The sequence below is a fragment of the Eschrichtius robustus genome, chromosome 8 (genome assembly GCF_028021215.1).
Source record: "Eschrichtius robustus isolate mEscRob2 chromosome 8, mEscRob2.pri, whole genome shotgun sequence".
Taxonomy (NCBI): Eukaryota; Metazoa; Chordata; class Mammalia; order Artiodactyla; family Eschrichtiidae; genus Eschrichtius; species Eschrichtius robustus.
In genome coordinates this window covers 112255403-112282454 of record NC_090831.1, presented here as the reverse complement: position 1 = coordinate 112282454, position 27052 = coordinate 112255403, and the positions used below count along the sequence as shown (strand labels likewise).

The 27052-nt window shown below is 49.6% G+C and overlaps 1 protein-coding gene across 3 annotated transcripts; it reads left to right on the top strand.

Annotated features, from left to right (window-relative positions):
- Positions 1-55: 55 nt before the first annotated feature.
- On the top strand, positions 56-27052 carry WDR91 (WD repeat domain 91). Of its 3 annotated transcripts, none has more exons than XM_068549508.1 (15): positions 56-203; positions 1586-1765; positions 2560-2767; positions 4566-4648; positions 5639-5769; positions 6893-7058; positions 14504-14659; positions 16446-16639; positions 17256-17406; positions 19014-19108; positions 19240-19408; positions 21468-21576; positions 22404-22516; positions 23787-23984; positions 26458-27052. In XM_068549508.1, the coding sequence occupies exons 1-15, from the start codon at positions 81-83 to the stop codon at positions 26620-26622; spliced, it is 2241 nt and encodes a 746-aa protein (XP_068405609.1). In that variant the 5' UTR covers positions 56-80; the 3' UTR covers positions 26623-27052. The 3 variants fall into 3 exon arrangements, with proteins under 3 accessions (XP_068405609.1, XP_068405611.1, XP_068405610.1); XM_068549510.1 differs by lacking the exon at positions 56-203 and adding an exon at positions 355-438; XM_068549509.1 differs by lacking the exon at positions 56-203 and adding an exon at positions 412-490.

Here is a 27052-nt window from a genome sequence, read left to right as displayed (position 1 = left end):
GCCCGGCCCCGCCCCGCGCGGCCTCGGCCCCGCCCCTCCGTCCCTGGTCCGCCGCGGCCCCTCACGGCGCTGGCGCAGAGATGGCGGAGGCAGTGGAGCGCACAGACGAGCTGGTCCGCGAGTACCTGCTCTTCCGCGGCTTCACGCACACGCTGCGGCAGCTGGACGCCGAGATCAAGGCGGACAAGGAGAAGGGGTTCCGGGTGAGGGGCCGGCGGGCGCGGCGCGGGCAGAGGCGGCCCCGAGGGAGCCCGGAGCTGGCTCTCCCCCAGCACTGCCCTCCGGGGCGGGAGCGGCGCTGTCACCGCGCCAGGGGGACCGTCGACATCAGCGCGTCCGGCATTCGCTTGACAGATGCGGAACTGAGGCCCTGAGAGAGGACGTGACTTGCCTGAAGTTGCCCAGCGAGTTAGGAGCATCGCCGAGGCTGGAGCCCAGGTGCCCTGACTCCTGGTCCGGGGCTCCCTTCTCCACCCCAGCCTCTCAGCAGGTGCTGGCCAGTCATTGGTCAGGATGGCGATGAGGTTTTAGGAGCTAACGTGGGGTAGATGGTTGGGTTTTTGGCAGCAGAAGTATTCTGAAGTTGGCTTCCAATGGCCTTGGGAACAAAGGGGTCTGCAGCCCAACATGTTAGCTGGGTTCAAGTATCTGTTTGTTTGAAATGGCTTTATCAGTGACTCATTGGCAGTTTTGCTTCACGATTGAGGAAGACCTTGTTGTGCATTTGAAAACATACTTCCCCTGCTCAGACATGATTTTCTGTTGAGAAGTTCTTGGAATTTATATGTGTGTGATTTGTGTGTATATTTGCTGGCTTCAGTTGGTGTTGGCAGGTGAATTGAGAGAGGCAGTGAGCTAGCAGCAAGAACACTGGAGGGGAGTTAGGAGACCTGGGTTCTTGTCTTGCCGAAGTTAGTGGCTACTTGGTGGTGGCAAAAGCAAATCATTTCAGCTGTCCGAGCCTCAGTGTTCCTGATCTATAAAATGGGTGTGTTGGAATGGTATCAATATTCAAAAGCTTTTCCATCTTGTGTACTCTGGTATGATTGCTCCTCACAAGGAGGTGACTCCTTTGGCTGACACTCTGAGCAGCTGCCAGGACTTTGGTAGTGCTTTGAGGACTTGAAGGAGACAGTACATCTCACCATGAGCCTTGGAATCCTGGAATGGAGGAGTTAGGAGGAGGGGCATGGAGATTGTCTCACTCTTGTCTTTTTTGCTTTTTGAAATCTTAGGTAACTGAGACCAGAGAGTTGAAGTGACATTGCTAAGGTGGCTGAGTAAGTCAGAGGCAGATCCAGGCCCTGGACTTAGATCTCCTTCTTCCTGGGCCAGGGTGCTTTTACACCTGCAATTTCCATGCTTGGTAGAGGGTCAAAACACGTATCTAACATCAGGAAAAAAACCTAAAAGCTATTACGTTACTGTGTTTTGAAAGTTTTATAGATTGCTAACTTAAAGAAAAAAAATTTTTTAACATCCAGAAGCCACAGCAAGAGGAAAAAGCTGTATTAACTCTGTGGAATGAGGAGAGAATTCCCTTCCGTCCTTCAGTGCCTTCTCCATCTCATCTTTCTCTCACCAGGTGGACAAGATTGTGGACCAGCTGCAGCAGTTAATGCAGGTGTATGACTTGGCTGCCCTTCGGGATTATTGGAACTACCTGGAGCGTCGGCTCTTCAGCCGCTTGGAGGATATGTATAGACCCACCATCAACAAGCTGAAAACCAGCCTGTTCCGCTTTTATCTCGTCTACACAATCCAGGTGCTTTGGGTTTAGGGATTTCTTGGTGGAGAGAGTTCTTTGATCCAGAAATAGATTTTCTTTTAATGCCTAGGGACAGCTCTCTCTGTTACTCCTGGGAAAGGGTGAAACAGTCACAGTGCAAATTATTTTTGACTGTGTTCCTACTTTTTTTCTCCTTCTCATCTGTAGATGATTGGACTTGTCTTCCTCATTCCTATTTCCCCTCTTGTTTCAAACACGTAAGCCTGGGTGGCGTTTTGAAGAATATAAGCTGGGTTAAAGTTTGAGTAATAAAGATTATGGCTGACCTGGGGGAGTAAATCACTTAGATTATTTGAAAATCAACTAGGAATTAATTTTTAGGATGGTATTTATCATCAGGACTTTATTTTATTTTACTTATTAATTTTTTGAAGATTTTTTTGAATGTGGACCATTTTTAAAGTCTTTATTGAGTTTGTTACAATATTGCTTCTGTTTTATGTTTTGGTTTTTTGGCCCCAAGGCATGTGGGATCTTTGCTCCCCGACCAGGGATGGAACCCGCACCCCCTGCGTTCGAAGGCGAAGTCTTAACCACTGGATGGCCAGGGAGGTCCCTCAGGACTTTAGTTTAAACCAGCTTCTTTGAAGTTACAAGGAACTTGAGAAAAGTGTGATGATTTTTTTGATTTTATAGAGTTTATAGATCATGTTTGGCCATTTACCCAGCAGGCCGATATTCAGAGGCTCTCTGCTGTGCGGTGGTGAAGATTCTTACCTCTGGACTTCTGTCTCTTCCCCCTCCTTGCTACCTCCTCTGTGTCTTGGCAGACAAACAGAAATGACAAGGCTCAGGAGTTCTTTGCAAAGCAGGCTACGGAGCTCCAGAACCAGGCCGAGTGGAAGGATTGGTTTGTCCTGCCCTTCCTGCCATCCCCAGACACCAACCCCATCTTTGCTGCCTACTTTTCTCGCCAGTGGGCCGACACCTTCATCGTGTCCCTGCACAACTTCCTGAGCGTGCTGTTTCAGTGCATGCATATCCTCTCAGCTGCCCGGGGCTGGGGGCCCAGGCTGAGGCAGCCCGACAACGTGATCAGTGGCCGCTGCTCTTAATGCAGTCATTTCTTCTACAAAATGCCCAAGGATCACTGTCATGTGTCACGTGAGGGGGCTGGACAGATTGTGGTTATTTTGATCGGTAGGCCGGAGATCATAGGCCGGGAATTGTAATCCTTAGTTCTGCCGCTCTGCTGCTGAATAGTGGACATGTGTGGGTGGGGACTGTACTAGCAGTGGGGGGATAGGAGCCCTCAAATAGGGCCTCTCTCAGCAAACGCAGGGGTCAGTGCAGAGCTGATTTGCAGCGAAACCGGCCAACCTCGAGAGCACCCTTTGTGCATGCCCTGTGCCCCCCAGGACTCACTTGCCTTTGTTGGGATTAGGTAGCAGGTGAGAACACTTCTAGGGCTGGAACTTCCTCCCTGTGTTAGTGCCTGGGTTACTGTCTTTATAATGACCTCAGGGTCCCTTGACTTGTCAGAGGACAGAGCAGCTTGAAGAATATAGGTGTGGATATTTAAGAGAGAGGATGTAAATAATTTACAGCCTACCGTGTTTACCATTTTGTCGTGGAAAGCCCAGGACACCCTCCTCGCTCACTCCTGCTCTCTAGCAGGAATCCTGCGGGAGGAGAAGGGAGTCTGGTTTGAATGGGGCTGTCTGGTGAGTTACTGATAAACTGGACGTGTGGAGGCCCATCCACCATCTCCTTTTGGCTCTGGGAGGAACGTCTTCTGGTGGGGGTAGGAAGGGAGTGTTTCCTTTTGTGCTGTGGTGAGTGTGAATTACGCCCGTGCCAGGTTGGCCTTTTATCTGCTGCTGCTCTTCATCCCGAGGGCTTTCAGACAAACCTAACAGGGGGCCCAGCCCAGAGGCAGTTACGGCTTGACCCCGGGGGCCCTCTAGGGAAGTTTGCTTCCTGGGTACTGAGGCCCTGCCTGCTTTGTGCTCCTCTGGACTGAAGCTGTTTGTGGTGGTCAGGAAAGACTGACACCGTGACCTAGAATGTGGGTGCTCCTAGGGTGGCAATCTGCAGAAAGCTTGCTTCTCAGTCTGAACCTTTGCCAGGGAGAGGCTCAACCTGCGGAGGGGAAAGGCGAGTGTCCAGCCCTTCTGCCCAGCTGGTGGAGCAGGTGGCGGTGTGCTCGCGGAGCCACTGGCCGCTGGGCTGGCTTCTTGCTCCATGTCACTAAAGCTTAGGCTGGCTGTGAAGCCCGCAGGATACTAGCCCTTTACTGCTGGCATTTGGGAGAAAGTGTCAGGTTTGGATTTATGTCCTCTCTGTGGTCTAGCCAGGCAGGTTGTCATGTGTCCGTGAGTCTCTCTGAAGGAAGTCAGTCCAGGCCCGGTGTCAAGGGAGAGACTATTCATAAAGCTGTGAGGAGCCCACAGCACAGAGTCTTTACTCTGTGTCATGTTCAAGGGTGTTGGTGTCGTGTCAAGAGTTTGGGAAGGGCTTTTAATCATTTTGCAGGCAGGCCTTATTCTTTCTTTTTTTTGTATTGAATTGTTTTATCTTATTGCAGAGTTTGTGATAGAATATATTTTTTGATTTGAATTTTATTTTTATTATTTTTATTTTTTGACTTTAATTTTATTTTAGCATATATATTTTAATTGGCTATTTCCCCCAGCTTTGTTGGAGTATAATTGACAATTAAGAATTGTATATATTTAAGGTATAAAACTTGATGATTCGGTGTACATACACATCGTGACATAGTCACCACAGTCAAGTTGATTAAGAGGCAGGCTTATTCTTTAACTTGGTGCACCGGTTCCTGTGATCCTGAACTTCGATGCAGAGTGCCAGCGGACCAACCAGGTTCAGGAAGAAAATGAAGTTCTGCGCCAGAAGGTTTGTTGCGAACAATGCTTGCTCCTTGGGAAGTACTTCTGCTTTTCATGTGTAAAATTAGGTAGTAGCCATGGAGGGCTGATTTCAGTAGAGGAAAGCACTGATCTCAGATGAAAGTGAGTCACCAGAAAGGCAGTGTTGGTGATTTGGGGGCCACGTGACAAGTCTTTGAAAACCAGAGGTGAGGCTCATGTTGTAAGTCACGTAGCGCAAACAACACAGTAACAGGAGTAAACTTTTAAGAGGAAAAAGACTCTATGCATTGACGTCACCTTACATCTAACCTGCTTTCATACGTCTGCTTCCCACCCCTAGTGCTTTTCCACCTGTCCCCACATCTGTATTGTTTACAGCCCAGATATGATTTAATTGTTCTCAGCTAAGGGAAACGAGGTTTCTCTAGTTTGGTAAAATGATAGCTCCGGGGGACCCACATTTGCCTTTACAATTTGCCTGAGGAGCATTTCTCTAACCTTGAGATTGACACATCTTCAGAAAAGGGAGGATTTTTTAGAAAAAGGAAGGTTATACGCTGTTTAGGTTTGGGGGTTTAAGATTCTTGGGTTTGGGGGTGTGTGTATAATTTTCTTCAGGCAAAAGGTCAAAAATGTTGAGCTTCATTTAAAATTTTTTTTTTTCCATTTGAGTTCCAAAGTCTGATTTTGTAGATTCCAAAGAGCAAAGCAGGATTGGGTGGAACTGTTTTTCTCACTGAATTCAGGAAGAAGCGAGTCAAATGATAAAAAGAAAAAAAAAAGTGGGTTTTGTATATCTAACGGTTTTTAGTTTTCTCACCTCCCTGTAGTCAAGTAACAGCAGCCTCACCCATTTTTCCAGTCTGCAGAGTGTGAGACAGGCACTCCGAGGCTGAGGGCCAGTGGCCTTTGAGCCGGTGTGGCTGGGTTTCGGACGTGACGGGAGGTCTAACCTTCCCCAGGGGAGGGAAGGCCGGGTGAGATCCCCATCTTACTCACCCCCACCTCTACGCAGCTGTTTGCACTGCAAGCTGAAATCCACCGACTGAAGAAAGAGGAGCAACAGCCAGAAGAGGAAGAGGCCTTAGTCCAGCACAGATTGCCTTCTTATGTCTCCAACATGGACCGCCTGGGGGACTCGGAACTGTGAGTGTGTGCTGTGCCCACTCCGCGCCTCTGTCCCCTGTGCTCTCCCCTCCTCCTGGCGACGACGTGGAATTGCCAGGAGCCTCCCGGGTGCTCACTGTTCTTGTCTGAGCTTTCTGAGTAAGGGCCCCTGGTCCTCTAGTTGTCCCCTACCTCCCAGCCTCTAGGCCTGCTCTTCCAGGGGCCTGCACATCCAGATGTGTGCAGCCTGGGTTAATAATCACAGCCGCTTTCGTGAAGCCCTGGGAAGTTTCTGTGCCCTGAAAGGAGCGCCTCTTGGATGACACGATTGCCAACCACAGGTTGGATGCATTTCTCCGTAGAAGCATGCTCTTGTCTCAGGGTTTGGAAAGGTAGGCAAGTTGGAAGAGAGGTATTTGAGCAACCTTAAAAAAACAGCTAGTTACAGCCGAAAACCCAGACAATGAGAATAATAGCAGTTGAAGAGACGTAGGTGCCACAGGTCACAGAATTAGCGATTGGTGAGTCAGGATGCAAACCCAGGCAGTCAGATTCCAAACCTGCATGTGGCCAAGTACTGCAGCAGATGAAACTGCTCTAGTTTCTGAGCTAGCGCCCTCTGATGGAAATAAAGTGCAAGACAAAAATCGAACTTAAAAATTTTTAGTAGCTGTGTTAAAAAAAGGAAAAAAAAGCTAATTTTAATGATATATTTCATTTAGCCCAACTTTCCCAAAATGTCATTTGAACATGTAATGAATATAAACAAAGTATTCATGAGATATTGAACACTCTTTTTCATGCTCAGTCTTGAATCCCAGTGTGGATTTTACACCTCCAGCACATCTCCATTTGGACTAAAGACGTTTCAGGTGCTCAGTGCCACATGTGACCAGTGGCTATTAGACAGCGCTGCTCTGAGCATTACCACGGCCCTCAAAGAAGAGCCGCAGCCTTCAGCCTTCACCGCTGTGCCAGTTAGGCTGCTGGCTCCCTTCGTACAACAATAGCACCAAGCATCATGCCGCCTTAAGGCCCAGGCGTGCGAACCTGGCCAAGGCCCTGGTCACTGGCAGCATCCATAGCCTGGGAGGTCTGTGCCCCAGGTTCCGCCAGGTTCCCCCTCCAGCGCCGCGACCTTGTGCTGTGTCTGCTTCTCCAGAGCCATGGTGTGCAGCCAGAGGAACGCTTCCCTCTCCCAGTCGCCTCGCGTGGGCTTCCTGTCCTCGCTGCTGCCTCAGAGTAAGAAGAGCCCCTCAAGGTTGTTGCCTGCCCAGGCCCCGCCTCAGGCCCAGAGCTCGGCCAGGAAGGAGTCCTCTGGCGGCCAGGTTAGTGCAAGTCCTGCCTTTCTAACTCTCGCCAGGAGGCCTCCGACATCCCACTCGTCAGGTGGGGACTTGTCCACCCTCCCTTAGGACCTGCAGGTGGAGGGTGGATGGTGACAAGAGGAAGTATGCCCTGAAGGGCCCCGTCCCGTTTCTCATAAATGTCCTCTAGCTCATGAGTGCTTATGACTGTGCTTTGCCTACTCAAGTGTGAATTCAAGCAATTCTGGACTTTTAGATTTTTGGTGATATAAAGTAGCTTGTCGATGAAGACTAAATTAAAGTTACTTCTAAATCCAGTGTAGTATTTCTTTTACAAGTTCCTGATTCTGCAAAGGAGTTTTGCTATTTTTCACTTTTATAGAAACTTGCAAGAGAATTTCTTTTATGCCAGCATATGTCCAAAATTGAGTAGTTTTCCGAGCAGAGATGGTCAGAATTCATTGCTTTCAGAAATGCTGGCCAGAGTGAAACTTTAACAGGCCCATAGTTATGCCTTATTGCTCGGGTAGGGACTGTTTCCCTTTTAATATATTTTTATTAGTCGCAGATACAGTAAGTTGTCATCACCTCTGCCTTCCTCTCCTGCCACCCTCAGCTTGAGGACAGTTGCAAGTGGGGCAGCAGCGTGGGGCTGCTTGGGGAGAAAGGGGTCCTCCCCAAGGCTGCCATTGGGACGTCGGGGCTTTTAGCACAGCACTTGGGTTTAGTACTGTTGTTGAAGTGCAGACATTGAGCAGGACACCAGGGAAGAAAGAGCGTGGGCTTTGGAGTCAGGCAGCTGTACCTTGTTTATCATCCTTGCGCAGATTGCTTAAACTCATCCCACTTCACTTGGGATGATGAAAACAGCATTCACTCCCTAGCGGCAGAGTTATTTGAGCTGATATGAGAGCCCTTGGTACATGCAGTGCCTGGCAGTTTATAAGCACGCAATACATTTTAGTTGTAGTTGTTGTAGCTGGGAAGTCAGTTCTGAGACCTAAAGTGGCAGCAATGCAAAATAACTGCAACCTTAGCATCTAGTGGGTTCGGGGCATCAAAAACCAGTCATGGTTATTCTACGACTATTTTTTTGAAGTTCAAACCTTAAAATTAGAACTGCAGTTTTGTAGAATGTGGCTGAGTAAGTTTTACGGTTTGCTTTGCAAATCTCTTTCACGGTGCAAGATTTTATAAGTGTAGTAGATGACGTATGGAATGCTACGCCCCTTAAAATGTGCATGAAATGATGAAATTCAGTTTCATTAACTTAAAAGAAAATACGGAGACGGGGTCTTCGGGCTTACGCCTGTGGCCTTATGTTTACGTGTTCAGGCACTAAGGTGTCCTATGGTGAGGGTGAAATGGGATTGGAAATTTTTTGTATGGTTCTTGTTCAGGAGACAAAGGTAAGAATGTGTAATTTGCAGAAAACATGCCTTCCTTTACCTCTGAAATATATTCAAACAAAGCTTGGGTCACCGTGTGGCATGTTAACAGAGCAGAGGCAGCCTTCTTTCCATTTCCTGAATGGAGATGATAAATGTCTGCAATCTGAAAAATCCAGTGGTTGGGTCACTCGTTTTTTTTTACTGATATATTTGACTCAGCAGTGATGTTTCAGTTCTAAAGATAACTAGTATATTTGAGGTTCAAGAAAAATCACAGAATTTTAGAGTTGGAGAAAGCTTAAAGGTCATCTGGCCCACCCTCCTGTTGAGAGAGGGCACATCCTGTGACTGCCTCCTGTGCTGGGGAGGTCACTGCTTGTACATGTGGGATGTTTGCCTGTTTGAAAGTTGTTAGTTGAAGCCTCTATGATTTTTACTCACTGATCTTAGCTTTGCCTTCGAGCTATTAGAATAAGGCTTCTGGTTAGGACAACCCTTCCTGTCTTTTCCAGGCTAAGTACTATGTTCATTCCTTCCTTTCTGCCCAACTGTTTACCCATGTGGCATGATTTCTAGACCCCTCACCATTCTGGTTCTCTTCTTCTAGGGGGGACATTCTAATTTTTAAATTCCTCTATACAATCGATGGCCAAATTTGAGTTTACAGTTCAAGATGCTCTCTTACCAATAGCAAATGCAGTAAGCTGTATGATCACTTCCTGTGATTTTAATGCTATACTGCTTTTAACGCAATAGAAAATGACAGTGGTTTTTTAATCAGCCACGTGGCTTCGTTAGTGCATATTAAGCTCGTAGTCTTTTCCTCACTACTACCATGCCAGAGCGCCTTCTTTCTTTTTTACTCTTAATAAGCAAACAAAACAACGTGAGTTGTGTTATTAAATTAGCAATACAGGGACTTCTCTGGTGGCGCAGTGGTTGAGAATCCGCCTGCCAATGCAGGGGACACGGGTTCGAGCCCTGGTCCGGGAAGATCCCACATGCCGCGGAGCAGCTACACCCGTACACCACAACTACTGAGCCTGCGCTCTAGAGCCCACGAGCCACAGCTACTGAGCCTGCGTGCCACAACTGCTGAAGCCTGCACTCCGCAACAAGAGAAGCCACTGCAATGAGAAGCGCATGCACCGCAACAAACAGTAGCCCCCGCCCGCCGCAGCTAGAGAAAGCCCGCGCGCAGCAACGAAGACCCAACACAGCCAAAAATAAATAAATAAAAAATAAATTTATAAAAAAAAATTAGCAATACATAAAATGATAGGCTTTCCTATTTTAAATATTATTTATACATAGCATTGTAAGTTTCAATCACATCAGCATTTTACCCACTTGTGATCAGTCACTGTAACTGTTGTTGTTATCACTGAAAAGTTCATAAAATTATAGATGTAGAGTCTATGGCGATACACTCTCTGTGCTTTCAATATGAATCTGGAGGCAAAATTTTAGAAACACATGGAAGTAGCTGTAAAACCACAATTCCTAAGCTCTTCTGGGATCTCTGTGACAGAAGCCCCTGTGGGCACCTCTCAGCAGGCTCCCCCACTGCAGTTTTACCCCATCCTCCCCTCCAGTTATAATTCCACTCCTTCCATAACTACTCAGTCAGTTTGGGACTGTGAGGGGGAATTATGGTTATTATAGAGATAACCTCTGATTGGCTGTAATGCAGAGAAAGCAAAGCGACCACAGACTTCTGTGTTTGTAACTCTTATTAGTATCAAACTACCTTATAGCTCCCGTGACATCAGCAGTAAGAATGCTGCCCTTGGGGCTGTTTCCATGGATCTTAGCAGGATGGGGAAAAGGGAGCCCTCTTCCCCGTCTTTCATTCTGCAATTTCTGTGTTACTAGGGCCTGTCTTCTGGGTGTCTTTATTTTGCTTCAGGTGAGCCTAAATTACTGGAACTTGTTCTCTATTCCATTTGGATGACTGCCTGGTAAGCTGTATTCAGGCCACTGAAAATGAATTTAGATCCTTCCCTAGAGTGAGAAGCAAGAAGGTCAACTGATAAAACATAGGTGAAGATACCTCTCCTGAACTGTAGGAGACAGGTAGATTATGGTAGAATATGACAATATAATTTGGACTGTTGGAATGTTATCTGAATCCAGTAGTTAAGATTTTTATGAGGTTTGCTCTTAAAATAAAACTTTCAATTACCGGTTGTATCACAGTGAACATTTACTTAAGTTATATGCATTTGTAGCTAGACACAAGTTTACCTTAACTTACTTATTTAGGTGTTTGGTGGATGGCTGCATTCATCAGCTTTTAGCATGCTAGTGTTTTTTTTTGATGTTTGCCCTTCTTTCGTAAATAACTTAGATATAGTTTAAGGAGAAGCTCTCTCTCAGCAGGATCTGATAGGTCACACTTAGGTCTATAGCTCTTTTGGTGTAAACTACCCTATCATTACAAAGACAGTTCTTCTTAATTTATTGCAGTGCCTTATGTTAATGCCTGTGTGAATTTTCATTTCGGAGTACTGTCCAGCCCCCAACCTAATGATAAACTGGACAACTTCCTTGCCATCTTGACTTGACAGGGAAACATTGCTTTTGTTCTTCTTAATGTTGTAATGTATTTGCTGGGGAAGGGTTACAAGTGGCTTTTGTGTCAGCTAGAGGAATTTGAAGTCTATCCTGAGCCTCTCTATTCCATCAGTTTGGGCCAATTGAATTGAGCACTCTTAAAACCACATGTTGGAAAAGGAAAAAACACCACGTATCAGGTGTAGCAGGTGAGTAAGGAAAGACAGGTGTGCCACCAAGTGCCTGTCCCTGCTCTGCAGCCTTCCCAACCTTTGGTTCCAAGGTGGGATACCCCTGTGGTCTGTGTACTTTCTTTGGGAATGCATGCAATATTAAATGGGTTCTTTTCCTTCTCAAATATCCAGTTTAAAGATCTCTTGGTCAGGCTGATAAATCTGTCAAACCTGAATCATAGTTGTGCCAGGCTGTTCGAGACTTCCTTGCTTGCCAGGATCCCACTATTTTGGAAAACAGCCATCAACCCTGGAAGCTGATCTTCCTCCTCCTCTCAGCAGTATTTTTATAGCTAGCTGTGGAGTTCCCATAGCCGCCTTTGAAGTCCAGAAAACATGGCCTCTGCTGTCAGTTCTTCTTTTGTCTTGTCTATCAAAATGTTAGAGCTTTTGGAGACGTGTTTTGGAATTCTTCATTTCTAATTTTATTTGAGTCCTCTTTTTTTCTTGGTAAATCAAGCTAAAGTTTTGTCTATTTTGTTTAACTTTCAGAAAACCAGCCCTTAGTTTCATTGATCGTTTCTGTTGACTTTTTAGTCTATTTCATTGTTTTCCGCTCTGATCATTGTTATTTCCTTCCTTCTACTAAATTTGGGCTTCATGTATTCTTCTTTTTCTAGTTCCTTGAGGTGTAAGGTTAGGCTGTTTACTTGAGGTCTTTCTTCTTAATGTAGGTGTTATTACAAACTTCCCTTTTAGAAGTGCTTTTGCATAAGTTTTGGTATATTGTGTTTCCATTTTTACTTGTCTCAAGATATTTTTTGATTTCTCTTTTGATTTCTTCTTTGACCAATTGGTTGTTCAGGAGCATGTTTTTCAGGCTCCACATATTTAAGAATTTTTTAGCTTTCTTCTTGTAATTGATTTCTAGTTTCATCCATTGTGATGCTTGCTATGATTTCAGTCTCCTTAAATTTATTAAGACTTGTTTTGTGGCCTAACGTATGATCTGTCCTGGAGAATGTTCCATGTGTGCTTGAGGATGGAATGTTCTGTAAATGTCTATTAAGTCCATCTGGTCTAAAGTGCAGTTTTAAGTCCAGTGTGTCCCTAGTGATTTTCTGTCTGGATGATCTATCCACTGGTGAAAGTAGGGTATTGAAGTTCTCTACTACTATTTTCTACTGCCTATTTCTCCCTTCAGGTCAGTTAATATTTGCTTTATATATTGAGGTGCTCTGATGTCAGGTACATAAATATTTACAAATGTTATATCCTTTTGTTGGAGTGACCCCTTTATCATTATATAATGGCCTTCTTTGTCTCTTATTACAGTCTTTGGCTTAAAGTCTATTTGGTCTGATATAAGTATAGCCTCCCCCGTGGCATTCTTTAGTCTGAGCAGTTTGCCCTCTGGATGAGTAGATACAGGGAGGAATTAATAGATTTGTGTAATGAAGGTTGGCATCCTTGGATCTCCTCCTAGGAAGTGAACCACCCCCCACCCCACTGCCCACCCCGGGACCGTGTGAGGGACCATGGTTACCTCAGGACCACCTCTTACTTTTGGGAAGGTAACAGGAGTCATCTTCCACTTTCTAAAACTGTGGGACCTATTCAGTGTTCCATGGACCACAGGATACTTCTCAAGAACGGCTGGAAGCACTGAGAGAAGGGCCTTATCTTGGTTGTTATTTTGCTCCAGGATTATGACATTTCTTCTTATCTTTTCTATTCAGTGTCACTTTCTTCCATGTGCTCCCATCATGGTTTTTCTTTCTTCAGGTTTCTCAGAGTTTGGGGCCGCTGTCAGATCTGGATGTAAGTTCCGGTTCTGTCCAGTTCTCCCTGTGTAAAACGAGTAACTTAACCTCTCTAAACATCTGCTCCCCATGTTAAAATAATGCCTCATCTTTAAGGGAATGTTTGTAAGGTTCTTCGCATGGCACCTTACATATGGTAAATGCTCAATGAGTAATATATATTGATGTTATTATTGTTGTTGGTTTTCTTCTTAGGTTATTTTTTAAAAATCTTAACTAAGAACTTTACTTTTCCCAAAATAAGTCAGAATTCAGAGAATCAAATACTCTTCCTAGAGAAAACATCTGTTACAAGCACAAGTAGATACCAGTGGAGGTCGCCTCAGGCAGAAAACCAAAAATAACCAATCCTGTGTAGGTCAGCTCCAGTTAGGCTCCAGGTAAACTAATAGCCTTTAAAATTTCCTTTCTTAACTGTTCACATGACTCCGGGGTCCCAAGGAACATATGTTAATCATTTTAAGTTGTTTAGTGTTACCATAAAAAATAACCAGTAGAAGAACTAGAAGCCCACAAATAGACTTTGGTTGAGTTTATTCTTTTTACTTAGGACTTGTGTACAAATGATTTGTGAGGAGGTTGGTCTCAAACCAGAGCAGCTGTTTGCATCCTATCCCTCTGCTAAGAGTGTAAAAAAAAAAAAAAAAAGGTGTGTGCTGGGGGGGGTAGGGGTGTGACCATCACAATTTGTGGGAATAAGGGTGGAAAAAATGAAACCAGCCAGATAATTTGGAAAGGTGATGAGGTGGCAGCTCCTTTTTAAAAAGCTCTAGATTAGGAATCTTCAGTCTCTATAGGAGTGGGAATTACTGAGTTCATTTGCTGTAACCTTGGTTGACTTTATCTCTCTTGCTATGAAAAGGAGCCAGAAGATGCCAATTTCTCTCTTGTCCAATTTATCTTGCTCAAAAGGCCTTGAGTTTCCAACAATTTCTGTTAAGACTTTCTGGTTGCCTAGTAATCATTTCCGAATACCTCAATATTTGTTAACATTGGCTGGTTTAGTCATGCACTTGGCCCAAAACAAGAGGGTACTGTGTTCCTTTTTCCCTCCAGAGGGGTGATTTTATTTTGCATAATTTTTTTGCTGTATTGCCCAAACATATAATTGCTTGTAAATCTTTGTAACACCCAGCGTAGGGCCTGATCTGCCTCATAATTGTCACTTAGTAAGTGCTAAGCTAAATAAAGTTAACTGTTCCACTTAGATCAAGGAGATATATATGTATTACCTCCAGGTGATAGGTGTGGCAGGTGGAGAAGTGCTGGGGACCTGTCCTCTCAGGATGGGGGAGTGGGGAACAGAAAGGAGGAGGTCCAGCCTGCTTATGTTTTGCCCTTGACTTTGCTCATGGGCTGACATAGTAACATTTTAACTACCTCTCAGCATGGCCAGGGAGGAACCTTACCCAGGAGTAAGGGTAGAGTCCACTCCTTGGCTCCTGCTCCCCTCCTGGCCCAGGTGTCATGGCCTGGGCCCAGGTAGGAAGAGACTTTTCACAGCCTGGTGTCTCGTCCTCCAGAGCACCAAGGGTAGGGAGCCAGCATGCGCACCCAAGGATGGGAAGAGCCTCTTCAGCGGGCTGGCCACTGGGGAGTCCAGCTGGTCACAGCACCGCCAGCGGCGCCTGCAGGACTATGGCAAGGAACGGAAGGAGCTCTTCTCCATGACTTTGCAGGTATGGCTTGGCCTTGGCGTCTCACGAACGCCTGCAGGGACACCACGCGGCTACATGGTGGAGAGCCATGGAAAATGGGGGGGCAGTGTAGGGCCTGCTCTTACCTCTCTTGATTTCTGCTGTGTAGAGTGTGGATTTGCCTAACTGGGTTTAATTGCTTGCACTTTGGTTGTTTTGTTCCAAAACCACCTGGCTCTCCAGTGATCCCTCTTCCTGATGTAGTTTCCCTAAACAGGGGCCATAAAATGCAGGCCTCTGAAAATGTTCCCAGAAGATGAGCTCTGTGAACAATTGGTTTGGGACCCCTTGCATGCTCTGTCCTTCCCTTAGGTTAACCGTGCATGTTAGCATGTCACGGGCACTCAGAGTCGGTGGGAGAGAGACCTGTTTCCCTTGGTTTAACCCAGCATCTCCCAGACTTGCTCAATCACAGGATCACTTTCTCCTGCACTCCCTGCTGGAGCCGCTGCCCCGAGAGCCACGTGTCCACACAGCGTCGTGCTGCGGCCCCGGGCCCTTGCCACGTGAGCTCAGGGACTCCTCTCACTAGTGAATATGGGTTGGGGTCTGCTCTTCCTGGTGGTATAAGCTGCTTCTGTTTCGGTCAAATACTCTGGATTGAAGGCAAAAGGGATTTACTGCCTAAGTCACCTTGTTGACCATGTATCTCCTAATTGAGGCTACTTGCCTGTTTTAAAGGCATTTTTTGGCGTTAGCAGCCCTGTGCTGGTTCTGGTTCGATAGCGTAGACCCTTACGGCTCAGATCTCAAATCCTTCTGTGCTGTAGGATTAGAGGCGCACCTGAGCTCAGCCACTCCCGTCAGGTACCTCTCTGAGCTCGGAGGTCTCTGTTTCTCTGTTTATTCTCTTCTCTTCTCTTCTGTTCTATTCCATTCCATTCCATTCTATTTTTGCTGTAGAACTGCTCTTTCTGGGACCCCAAGGAGTGCTTAGAGGAGCCTCAGGAACCACGCGGGTGGTAGAGAGTGCCCTGGCTGGTGCCCCCTGGCCTGGGTTACGTCTGGGTGAGCAGATAGTAACCGTGATGGCCAACACTTGCGGCAGAGACGGGCGGCTGCCGCCCTCCCGGGTGGCAGGGTGTGTGGGGTGCCACGTGGTGCCCCGCCTTGCTCTGGCTCTGCTGCTGTGCTCGGGTCTGTCTCTGTGCCTGGCCCGTCGCCCCAGTCTCTCAGTACCCCTCTCCCAGGAGGAGGTGCTGGTCGGCACGGCAGCGCACTGGCGAGGGGCCACGCTTACCTCTGACTGACCCGGCTCCACATCCGCATCCTACCCCGGGCCAGCTCTTGATCTTAGGCAAGTTATTTAACTTCTGCTTTCAGTCTTACTTTCCAGAGCTGTAAAGTGGGGTTAATAATAGGATCAGAAATGGTTGGGGGGGGAGCGTTAAATGAGACAATCAACCATATTCACGTAGTGCCTGGAATGCAGTAGGCACTCACTCACTAACTGATTCTTGTTATCATTGGCCTGGTCTGTCAAGGTGGTGCGTGTCCCGAGTCTCGTCAGCTGTGGCCGGGAGCCTGTGGCCCACACTCCCTCCGCAGGGCCTGTGAGAGGAGCAGGGCCTCTAGGAAGGGGCCGCCAGCAGAGCAGGCTCTTGTAGTTCAGAGCTCTTTCTTCTAGACCCCGAGACCACCAGGATCCTCCCCCGAGGGCTGTGGCCTGGCGTCCCAGACATCTCGCAGTGTGTCCCCAGACGTGGGGAATGGCTGGGCCCAGTGCAGACCCCTCACAGCTGACTTGTGCCCCCTTTGCTTGGTGCAGTGTGCAGAGAAGAAGCCTGAAGCTGGTGGCCCGGAGGCAGAGCCCTGCCCGGAGCTCCACGTGGAGGTGCTGGAGACACTGACGCGGGCTCCCACTGCAGGCGCTGAGGGTGGGGGGGTCCGCCCCGAGCAGCCGTTCATCGTGCTGGGGCAGGAGGAGTACGGAGAGCACCACTCCTCCATCATGCACTGCAGGTGGGTGTCGGGCCGGCCGGCCGGGGCCAGGGCCCTCTGGGGGAAAGGCTGATGGCCCGGGGTTTGGGCTCCCCGGGAAGCCTCGGTTTTCAGCCTGTACGTGTGAAGGTGTGGCAAGCAGGATGATGAGACGTAACAGAGATGCAGAGGGTGGGATGGCCCCGAGGGACCGTGGTCACCCCTGAACTGTCAGAGGAGGGCTGGACAGCTGCTGTTGGGGTCCTGCCGAGAGCTGCCATTGGCCGGGTCAGCCTCTCCACTCCTGATCCTGGGGTGTAACGCCCAGAGGGTAGGTGATCCCTTGCTCTGATGGACGTGATGGGCTCCGGAGCCGTGACGCAGGAGGCTCTCAGTCTCTAGAGACCAGGAGTGCCGAGGGCGGGGCTGTGTGCACCTTGCCCACAGGGCTCAGCACATAATATTGAATAAATGCTTTGTAAGTCGTTCTCAGACAGACGAATGAATGAATATTTCTAGAAGTAGCTCACGCCCGTCCTTGGAGTGTGGGCATTTGACTCTCAGCAGGAGAGTCAGGAAAGCAATCCTCTGGGTGCGCTGAAGAGGACGGCGGACCAAGGCAAGGATGCTAACATCGTCCCTCTTTCTCTCATCTTAGAGTGGACTGCTCGGGGAGGAGGGTCGCCAGCTTAGACGTAGATGGGGTCATCAAAGTGTGGTCCTTCAACCCCATCATGCAGACCAAGGCATCCTCCATTTCCAAGTCGCCGCTGCTCTCTTTAGAGTGGGCCACCAAGCGGGACAGGCTGGTGAGTGGTCTTGCTTGTTGCTGGACCTGTGGTCTAAGGGAAGAACCCTCCAGGGCGCTCCCCAGGGGCTCCAGCACCTCAGGCCTGGGTGGGGCCTCCAAGACGAGCCCCTCCCTTCTCTCTCTCACTGGGAAGTCAGGGACCACACATCCAGGACTGTCCCAGCAGGCTCCTATCTGGAGGTTACTGGATTAACAGGAATTGGAATTAGGCTGCAGTGGGACCCTGTCCGATGGCAGAGGCCTTCTTCCTGTGTGCAGTGGTCTGGCTTGCTTTTCGTCTTCCCGCAGAGAGACCGGCTCACTCCCTGTTCTCCCCACCAGCTCCTGCCGTCCCTGTACATTTCTGACAACCCACCAGGAGCATTCGCCGCTGCTCCTCCTCCTGCTGGGACCCCTCCCCGCGCCAGGCCGGAGGGGATGTGTCCTATTCTGGGGTTCCCACAGTGGTGTTAGCACAGTGTGCTTTTTCCCTCTGGACTTTAATATTTGACATAGAATTTGTAGTTAGGGAGATAAAGTTGATTTATAGTGTTTTGTTTTTTTTTCACCGTATTCCATTTTGGAGGGGATCCTACCCAGAAGCCCAAGGAGCAGGCCTTGTGTTTTTTTTTTTAAATATGGATCAGTGTGTCTTTTTTTTTTTTTTTTGTGGCTGTGTTGGGTCTTCGTTTCTGTGCGAGGGCTTTCTCCAGCTGTGGCAAGTGGGGGCCACTCTTCATCGCGGTGTGCGGGCCTCTTCACTATCGTGGCCTCTCTTGTTGCGGGGCACAGGCTCCAGACGCGCAGGCTCAGTAGTTGTGGCTCACGGGCCTAGTTGCTCCGCGGCATGTGGGATCTTCCCAGACCAGGGCTCGAACCCGTGTCCCCTGCATCGGCAGGCAGACTCTCAACCACTGCGCCACCAGGGAAGCCCCCAGACCTTGTTTTTTAATAATTTTTGACAACTGCAGGAATTATCCTTATGGCACTAGGATCTCGGGGCTTACCCTGTACCAGTGTCAGTTTGCTAGGTGAATGCTGAGGCCATATTCTAGGGAATATTCCTGGGGGACACCCTCAGATCTGCTTCTGGTGCTTTCCTCTGGCGGTCCTCGTTATTGTCTTTGAAGTTTTCACCAAGTAAATCACAAGGATAGCCTCCTCTGTTTTTTCTGGAGGCCTTTATAGGCCCAGAGCCAGAGCTGTCCCCAGGACACACAAATGGGGCTGTCACCCAGCCCAGTGACCAGCTGGGGCCACTGCCCAGGGAGGTGGTGGTGGATCAGGGGCCAGAGGGCAGGACTGGGGCAGCTGGGATTTAAACTGGAAGACACGGAGGGTGGGCAGAGGGTCTCATTTCCAGCTCTACCTGAGGAGCAATAGAGCTTCTATTCCACAGATTCCTTTTGTGGTTTTGCTTCTGTTCAAGGTCACCTGTGACGTCTTTAAGTTTTAAATGAGGTCCTTTGTAGCCGGGTTTCCCCTGAACTAGCTGGAGAAGTGGAGGCAGGCCTCACCCCGCAGCCTGGCCCACCGCACAGGGGTGGGCCTGGCCCCCCAGTGGGCCTCCCTGAGCGGGCCTGACCCAGAGCTGTCCTTCGCTTCTCCCGCCCCTTCTCCTTCCAGCTCCTGCTGGGCAGCGGTGTGGGGACGGTGCGCCTCTATGACACGGAAGCCAAGAAGAATCTCTGTGAAATCAGCATCAACGATGATATGCCCAGGTGCGCTGGAGGCCGCTCCCTCAACTGCTGTGCTCGGCGGGCCTACCTTGGCCTTGGCCGAGCCTCCGAGCCCCGCTCCCCCTCCCTCTGTGGACGGGCGGAGCACTGACCCGGCCCCACGTGTGTTGCAGGATCTTGTCTCTCGCGTGTAGCCCCAGCGGGGCCTCTTTCGTCTGTTCAGCTGCAGCTCCGAGCCTTGCTGCCCAGGTGGACCTGTCCGCACCAGACATCGGCAGCAAGGGCACGAACCAGGTTCCTGGCAAGCTGCTGCTGTGGGACACGAAAACCATGAAGCAGCAGGTGCGGGCCTGCCCCGTGGTCTCCCTGGGGCTGGTCACACTCCCGGGCAGGCACACAGCCTGTGCTGCCCCCTGTTTCTGAGGTCTCTTCCCTCTTTGCTTTGGGCTCGTCAACATTTTGATTTGTGAGGAGGTTTCAACATTTAAGTGTTGAAAAGTAGTAATACTCCAGTGGGGCAGATTGCCAGCAACCAAAGCCGTTCAGCATCATGCCGCAAATTGAGGGTTCACACACAGCCTCTGATCGGGCCCTTTTGGCTTATTTAAAATTTTTTAATTTAATTTTTTTTAATATTTAAAGTTTTTTTTCTTTTCTTTTATTGGAGCAGTTGTAGGCTCACGGTAGAATTGAGAGGAAGTTACAGAGATTCCCCATATACCCCCTGCCCACACACACACAGCCTCTCCTGCTGTCAGCATCCCCCACCAGAGGGGCTCATTTGTTACAGCTGATGCACCTACGCTGACCATCATAATCTCCCAAAGTCCATGGTTATATCAGGGTTCAGTCTTAGTGTGGTACGTTCTAAGGGTTGGGACAGATGTGTAGTGACACGTACAGTGTCATAGAGGGTATTTGCCCTAAAATTGCCCCGTGCTCGATGTAGTCTTCTCCCCTGCCCCCAACCCCTGGCAACCGTGGATCTTTACACTGTCTCCATAGTTTTGCTTTTTGCAGAATATCATATGGTTGGAATCAGACAGCCTTTTCAGATTGGCCTCTTTCACTTAGTATTATGCATTCAAGTGGTTTATTTTACAGGAGACAACTGGAGTCCCCTTCTGACTCCCTCTTAACTTACAATTGCATAACAATTGCAGCAGCAGCTAGAAGCAGTGAGGACACATGCGTATTCTTAAGAAATGACAGTCTTGAGAAAGCTTGCCCACAGGGCCTGTGGCTCACCTTCCACAGGAGCGGAGGATGCCTTCCCAGGCAGAACAGTAGCAGATGCTCACAGCTATGACCCTGAATCCTGAGAGCTTCAGTGCTGTTTACACTCACCTGTTTAAAAGGCAGTGGTGTTTCTTGAGAGAATCAGTTTCGGTCAGGCCCTTACGTGCAGCAGCTTGTTTCCTGCTGGTACCGGACACTTGAAGTGTCCCTGTCTTGTTGGTGGCTGTGTCCCGAGTGTTCCGTTTGTGCCTTTCTGCACCTTCCTGTTCCCAGCTGGAAGCCTCGCAGGTCTCTCCAGTCAGTCAGGGCCACCCTGCCACGTCAGTTCTTGCTCTCTAGCTCCCTCGTCCTGGCAAATGCGTCCCACTGAGAAACCAGGTGCCTTTCTGGAGCCAGCCTTCTCCCTCACCTTGAAGTCAGTCCAGGAGCAGACATTGTCAGTTCCACCTCCAAAACCTGTTTCCAGTCTGAACGCTTCTGTCCATTTCCGGGGACATGCCCACTAGTGCCCCTCAGCTGGACAGCTGCTGGACAGCTCCCACCACGGCGCCCGCCTGCCCGCGGGGCACACTGCGCCTGGGGGATGGGCAGACACGAGGCACGTCCTGCTCCTTCCCGCTCCTCCAGGTTTCCCATCCACACTCCCTGCAGCCCTGCCTGGCCTGGCCCTCCCTGCTGCTCCAGCCTCCTGGCGCCGCCTGTCCTCCTCGTCTTGCAGCCACACGCCCCTCCTGCATGCTGTCCCCTCTCGAGAGCGTTCCTACCCCACTCCATCCGGCTGACATCTGTCCTCCAGCATCTCGTAGGTGCTCCCCTTTATACCCACCCAGTCTGATTAGGTCCTTTTTAATCTTGTTAGTTTGTGCTAAGAACTTGTCGTGATTTGTAATTTTATGTTCACTTGTTATTTTTCAATGTTTCGTTAAATATTGAATACATAGAAGAGAATATTGAAATCATAGGTGTACGGAATAATGAGAAGAACCGTAAAATGAGCACCTACCTACCACCACGGTTTCAAAGTGGGACATTACCGACACTTTTTATGCCCTGGTGTGCCCTTCCTAAATCTTGGTCTCCTTCCCCCTTTCAAACAGAAGCTGTTTTGAAATTTGGTTTATTACCATCTTACATTTTAAAATTTAGTGTGTCCTTTTTCTAGCTCCAGTTCTCCCTGGATCCGGAGCCCATTGCCGTCAACTGCACAGCCTTCAATCACAACGGGAACCTGCTGGTCACGGGGGCAGCTGATGGTGTCCTCCGGCTGTTCGGTAGGCAGGCCTGCTCACGGCCATCCTGGTCCCCTCCTCAGATGCCCCGGGGAAGAGAGCTGGGTTTTTGCCAGCTGGACTAGAGGCTATTGCAAAACCCCAGTTCAAGATGCTTGTAATAGCACTTAACTCTGGCCAGAGTCTGCTGTTTTCAGGACCCCCTAATTACCTTGCACGTGGTCCGTGTTCGTGGACACGGGGCGGGTGGAGCTTAGCAGTCCTCCAGTCCTGAGCTGTTGGATCTGAGTCCTCATGGCCCAAGTGAGATCCAAGAGGATACGAGAGGGTCATGCCGTCCTGTCCTCTTGGTGTGACCACTTCTTTGTCCCCGTGAGAGCAGTAGAACGGTGTGCGTCAGAGTCATTGGCATGCTGTTTAAAGCTCTTCACGCCAGGCCTGTTCCAGGAGACCAGAGTGAGAGGGTCTGGGAAGGCCCTGGGGACTGTATCTTTAACCGATCTCCAGGGCTCCCTGGTGGGAAGTTACAGCGCCCTCCCAGGAAGGACTTATGTGTCCTCCTAGACTTACGGGCTCCCCAGATGAGCTCAGGCTCCACCCAGGGATTCCTGAACCTGACTTCTGACCCAGTGAAAGAAGCTTCCATTTAAGATTGCTTAGCAGAAGACAAGGCACAGTGGAGGAGAGAACTGGTAAAATGAAGCACTCAGTGCCCACTCTTCACCAGGGGTCAGCTCTGTGACTCCTGTCGGGTTTGGGAGGCCCTCTGCCACCCACGGGGCAGAGGGAGGGTGAGAGGTACCTCCTGCTGTGGGCAGATGTCTCCCCAGGGCCTGGGCGGGAATCCTAGTGGCGTCTCATTGCCTCAGACATGCAGCAGCACGAGTGCGCCATGAGCTGGAAGGCCCACTGTGGGGAGGTCTACTCTGTGGAGTTCAGCTACGATGAGAACACCGTGTACAGCATTGGCGAGGACGGGAAGGTAGGTGGGAACGGGATTTGGGTCAGGAAGCTCCCTTCCTCTGGCTTAGGCATCTGAGATTCTAGAGAGCACCAGAATAGCATGACGGGCTGCGTTCCAGTCCTGAGCGTACTTTTTACTAGCTCTGTGACCTTGGGCCTCTGCCTCAGTTTTGTCATCTGTAAAACAGAGATGAAAACAGTAACCAGTCTCACAGGGTCTTTGTGAGGTTTAAATGAGTTCAGTGGGAGTTGACTGTTCTTATGAAAGGGGAAGACCTACATCCTTCCTCCTGGTTGTAGCAAAAAGGACTCATCTCACTGACCCACCTGACTCAGTGGGGTGCCAGGGGTGCCAGGATGTACTTCAGTGAGCTTGGTCATTGGGTGGTCACAGCATGGATATGTAGAGCTTGCTGGGGTTGGGGGCTGCAGACAGTTTCACCCAAACAGAGTCAAGAAATGTAAAAAGGAAGCTGGGGAAAAAAGTAAAAATAAGTGCCCCCTTTAGATTCTCTCTGGAAGGATTCATTAGGATCCTTGGAAAGGGAGCTGGGGCAGGCAGAGCTGGGAGAAAGACTAGCTTTTCATGTGTACCCTCCTGTACCTTTTGGATTGTATACTATCCACCTGTATTATCCAATGAAGGCAGTAATTACCAAATGAATTCTTCATTTGAAAACTATGAGAAGGGATTTTTAAATCAAAGCTCTACTTCCTATTTATTTGAGTAGGATTCTCAGTTAAGCGGTGGTCACACCCAGGTAGCCTGTCCCTGGGGTGGGCTAAAGGGCTGTTTGCGCTACAAAGCGTGAAGCTCAGCTTATACCTCATTGCTCGTGTTGCATTGATTGCACTGCTGAGAAACTGGAAGTGTATTTGGAACTTGTCCTATTTTTAAGAAAAATCTAGTTGGGTTCTAACCCTGACAGTAATATTAATAATGAAAACAACAACAACAGTAATAATAACAATCACTGGAGCATTGCCCTTGCTTGAGAGATGGGAATCCAGGCGAAGGCTGTTGCCTGCCTTTTCCCTTTCCTGGAGTCAGGCCAGAGAGAAAGTTCAGGCTTTGACATGAAGTGGCTGACTCTTTCTAGATTTTCTTCCCTTAAGAAAATGCTTAAGTTGTGTTGGGAAGAGTCGGGACTGGGTGGTCATCTCACTACCTTTCCCGGGGCCTGTGGACCCACCTCCTCTTTCCCGGGGCCTGTCCTCTCTCCTCCCCCCAGACCTGGGCTCTGTTGCCGGCCCGCTGAGAGTGCCGTGCTTGTGCTTTGCCGTTGCAGTTCATCCAGTGGAACATCCACAAGAGCGGCCTGAAGGTGTCCGAGTACGGCCTCCCCACTGACGCCACGGGCCCCTTCGTGCTGTCGGGTTACAGCGGCTACAAGCAGGTCCAGGTCCCCCGGGGCCGGCTCTTTGCTTTTGACTCGGAGGGGAATTACATGCTGACGTGCTCTGCCACAGGGGGCGTCATCTACAAGGTACCTGGCGGCTGGTGGCAGGGAGGTTCCTCCTCAGAGGTCTGGGCCCGGTTGAGTTCGAGCCTCTGTCCCTGTCTCTGTCCCAGTCTCTGTCCCTCCCCGATGGCCGTGGAGAAGCCTTTGACCCGGGATGGACGGCACCTGGGCCTCCCGGCTGCAGGCCGGCTCGAGGGAGCAGGCGGGAGTGGGCATGAGTGTGGCGTGTCCGTCCTCTCTGCTCCCCCGTCACTGTCCTTGGACGAGACTCTGTCCCTTTTCTGCCTCCCTCCTTGGGAATAATACCAACTATAGAAAACCTCAAGAGCTAGGGAGAAGGGCTGTAGGTTGGTTTGGGGGGACATACCCCAAACAGGAGGGTGCCTAGGTGGTCTGTTCCAGGTACTCTAATCTGGTGTAGGTTTATTGTTTATGGGAGGTCCTGTGGGTCAAGGACGTTACAATCCATGGCTGGGACAGAAATCCGGGGGTGTGATTTGTCACGCGGGATGTAAGTTGTCCACTCAGTTTATCTGCTTATTTTAATTCTCATGTCACAGCCTCTCTGGTTCATGTACTTTTTTTTGGATATACGATTGAACGGAATTATAAATCTCTCCTATTTTACTAGTGCTACCAAATGGACTAGGGATGAGGGTTTGTGTCGTGGCCTAATAAGCACATGGTCTGGTTCCGCGTTGCCACGTGGATTCAGTCCTGAGCCTCAGTGTTAGCTCTCTGCCTGGCGGTGTTTCGTCTGCAGGTAGAGTGATGGAGTGGCATGCTCTTTCTCTGGGGCTCCCCGAGCTCGCCTCGCGTGGCTCACAGCCAGCGGGCAGCCGGTGCTCTGGACAGCAGCTGCCTGCGGGCGTGTCCTAGGCCCCGGGCAGTGTGCACAGGAGACGGAGAGTGTGGCCCCGCTCTCCTGGGGCTCACGCTCAAGTTAGAACGAGACGCGAGCCCCAACAGTGACGACAGTACAGAGCTGAGGGCCCCCAGGGGAGGAAGCCGGCTGGGGGCCGAGTCCTCGGGGAGGACTGGGCAGGGGGGCTGTCTGTGGATTTGAGGCCTTTGGAGGAGCAGGAGGAGGAGTTGGGAGGATGTGGAGGAAGGCGGGCTTTGGGGCTCCACGGGGCAGAGAGGGGCAAGGGCACACGGTGGGGTGAGGGGGAAGGGGGCTGCTGAAGTGGGAAGTAAGGAGGCTTCTGGACTGTTGACCTTGAATGTGGTACCGGGAAGCCTGGGTTTACTGTCACCCAGGCTCCCCTTTTCCGCAGATGGTGATGATTTGGGTGGCTCTTGCCCTCTCCTTAAAAATTAGTTCCACACTTTATTTTTACTTATTTATTTAAATATATACATTTAAAAATCTTTTAAAAGTTTTATTGAGGTACAGTTGACAAAAATTGTATATATTGAAGGTGTACGGTGTGACGGTTTCATATAAAGCTCCATAATTTCTTGTGATTGCTATCGGGAGATAGTGTAAAAAGTTTTCTGTTTACAAGCCTAATTTTATTTTATTATTTAGATTTAGTTGAGTTTCAGGTGGGCTCTCCTTTGCTCTCTGTATGATTGTGTGTTGTGTGTGTATGTGTGTATATTATTTTATTTTTGATCGTGCGGGCTCTATCATTTGTCCTGATCAGTTCATATGGTTTGCAGTCAGACTTTCTCTATAACCAATTAATGGGTTGAAAGATTTTCCTCTGTCATTTAAAAAATGTCAAAAACGGGGTCTAATTACTTAAGGAATATAATGACCTTCAGGTCCCATTTTTACAATCTATAAACAATTCATGATTTTTAAAGATGTTTTCTCCGTGAAGGCTGAATACTTCCTCTCTCTTGCTCATGGATGTTGCATGTAGCTGGATAGATAGTCTACTCCTGGTTTCCCTTCCTTATTACCTTCTGACCCCTCACACCTGTGCACGTGAGTCCCGGACGGCAGGTGCTGGCGGCACAGAGGAGAGCCGTGTTTGTGCCCTGACCCAGGGCCTCCGGTGCCAGCACTGCTCTCTGGGTGTGTGCCGGCCGCACGGCAGGGAATCACCAAGACCCTGCCCTCCTGCCCTCCTGCCCTCCTGCCGCTGGTGTTCCCTGGGGGAAGCAAATGTAAAACAGAGAGGCAGATACATGATATGAGGCTGGGAGCGGTAGATGGTGCTGGAAGAGAACACCGGGCACGAGCAGGAGACATGGCTCACAGCAGGTTAAAGGTGGCAGGGAAAATTGTGTCTTTCAGAGCATATTAGGGACTTATTTTCCACTTCAGCTGAAGGAGTAACTATAGTCGGGAAAGTGAAGATATTTCCTGGTCCAAGCAACGAACCTGAGACTTTCTGGAAAGGGGGACCTGTGTGCCTGGGCATGTCCTCAGCTTGGGGTGGCAGCCCCCAGGCTCGAGGCGGCTTGGCCACCGAAAGTGGATAAAGTGGATGTGTTTGTGAGCAGTGCCTGATGATGCAACCTCGTCTCTCCTGTCCCCTTGCAGCTGGGCGGGGAGGAGAAGGTTCTGGAGAGCTGTCTGAGCCTGGGCGGCCACCGCGCCCCTGTGGTCACCGTGGACTGGAGCACAGCCGTGGACTGCGGGACCTGCCTCACTGCCTCCATGGACGGCAAGATCAAGCTGACCACCCTCCTGGCCCATAAACTCTGATTGGGCCCGCCCCAAGGGCCACCCACGGAAGCAGTATTATCCTGGGAGGCAGGCAGAGACGGCTCAGGAAGACAGGACGCTCCCCTTCCGGCTCCCTGCCAGGGTGGGGAGTCTTCAGGGAGAGACTGCCCAGGGGGCTCGGGCACTGTCCAGCCACCTGACGAGAACGGGAGCCATGTAGAACTGTGGCACGTGTTCCCCAGACATCGGCATGCTGGCCTCTGCCAGGAGCAGGCTCCAGATGGTGGGAGGAAAGCTCAGGAAGCAGGAGAAACATTGTGATGGCTGCTCTGTTGGCCTAGAAGAGATTGAAAGTATTTTGTATATATTCGCTCAGTTTTCTTTTTTATAAAAAGAATGCTCTTGGGGTCACCTGGTGTCTCTTTCTGGAACGTATGTGTGCAGCAGAGCATCTCCCTTCACCCTTTGC